Below are 742 nucleotides of genomic sequence, written 5' to 3' on the forward strand. Positions count from 1 at the left end.
CACACACACACACACACACACGCACACACACACACACACACACACACACACACACGCGGCATATAACCTCCTGGACCCCTTCCCTTCCCGTATGCCTTAGCCCCACGCCCCCACCTCCCTACACACCTCCCCACCCCCGGATCTACGGTACTCCCCTCCACCGCTCCTCATCCCTCAGCCGCATGTCGCGTTTTATTCCTCCTTCCAAAATCTTATTACCAGAAAAAACACATCCTCCCCCCCCCACCCCCCCCCACCCCTCCCCTCCCCCCTCTTCCCCACCTGGATGTCTCATGCTGCTCCGCGTTGAAGTACTTGACGGTCTCGTAGTTGATGAGCGAATCCACCGCCCTGCCCGCCGCCTCGCTCTCCGCGCGGTTCATTGTACGACGGAACTGTGTACGCCACCTAGTGATCCCCAGGGTGAAGGAGGCGTAGGCTGCAACCGGGGGGCGGCGGGGGAGGTGGAGGTGCGGCAGAGGGGGGAGGAGGGCAGGGGAGATGTGTTTCGAAACTCCGCACGCCCGGGACTTCAGGCCGCACAACAGTCATTCTCCCACCCACGTACTGCCCAGCCACCAACCCGCCAGAGTGGCCAGAGTGATGAACCCCAGCGCGGGACCGCACTTGGCGGTGAGGATGGCCGTCACGACGGTCACCTCGAACACGGTGGGCACCACGTTGAAGACCTGGGGGCATGCAGGGGGGAGGGCAGGGGGGAGGTGGGGAGAGGGCAGGGGAG

At 63.9% G+C, this 742-nt stretch overlaps 1 protein-coding gene across 1 annotated transcript in view; it reads right to left on the bottom strand.

Moving 5' to 3' along the window:
* The window catches only part of VOLCADRAFT_40714 (uncharacterized protein), a gene marked incomplete at both ends in the record, with an annotated part of 7,568 nt that extends 6,876 nt beyond the window's left edge, over nt 1-692 (bottom strand). Inside the window, 2 exons of the mRNA XM_002953502.1 lie at nt 283-439; nt 584-692. Coding sequence (XP_002953548.1) covers nt 283-439; nt 584-692 — 266 coding nt within the window. The remainder of the gene's footprint in view (nt 1-282; nt 440-583) is intronic.
* Between the last annotated feature and the right edge of the window lie 50 nt (nt 693-742).

This window comes from Volvox carteri (genome assembly GCF_000143455.1).
Source record: "Volvox carteri f. nagariensis unplaced genomic scaffold VOLCAscaffold_36, whole genome shotgun sequence".
Lineage (NCBI taxonomy): Eukaryota > Viridiplantae > Chlorophyta > Chlorophyceae > Chlamydomonadales > Volvocaceae > Volvox > Volvox carteri.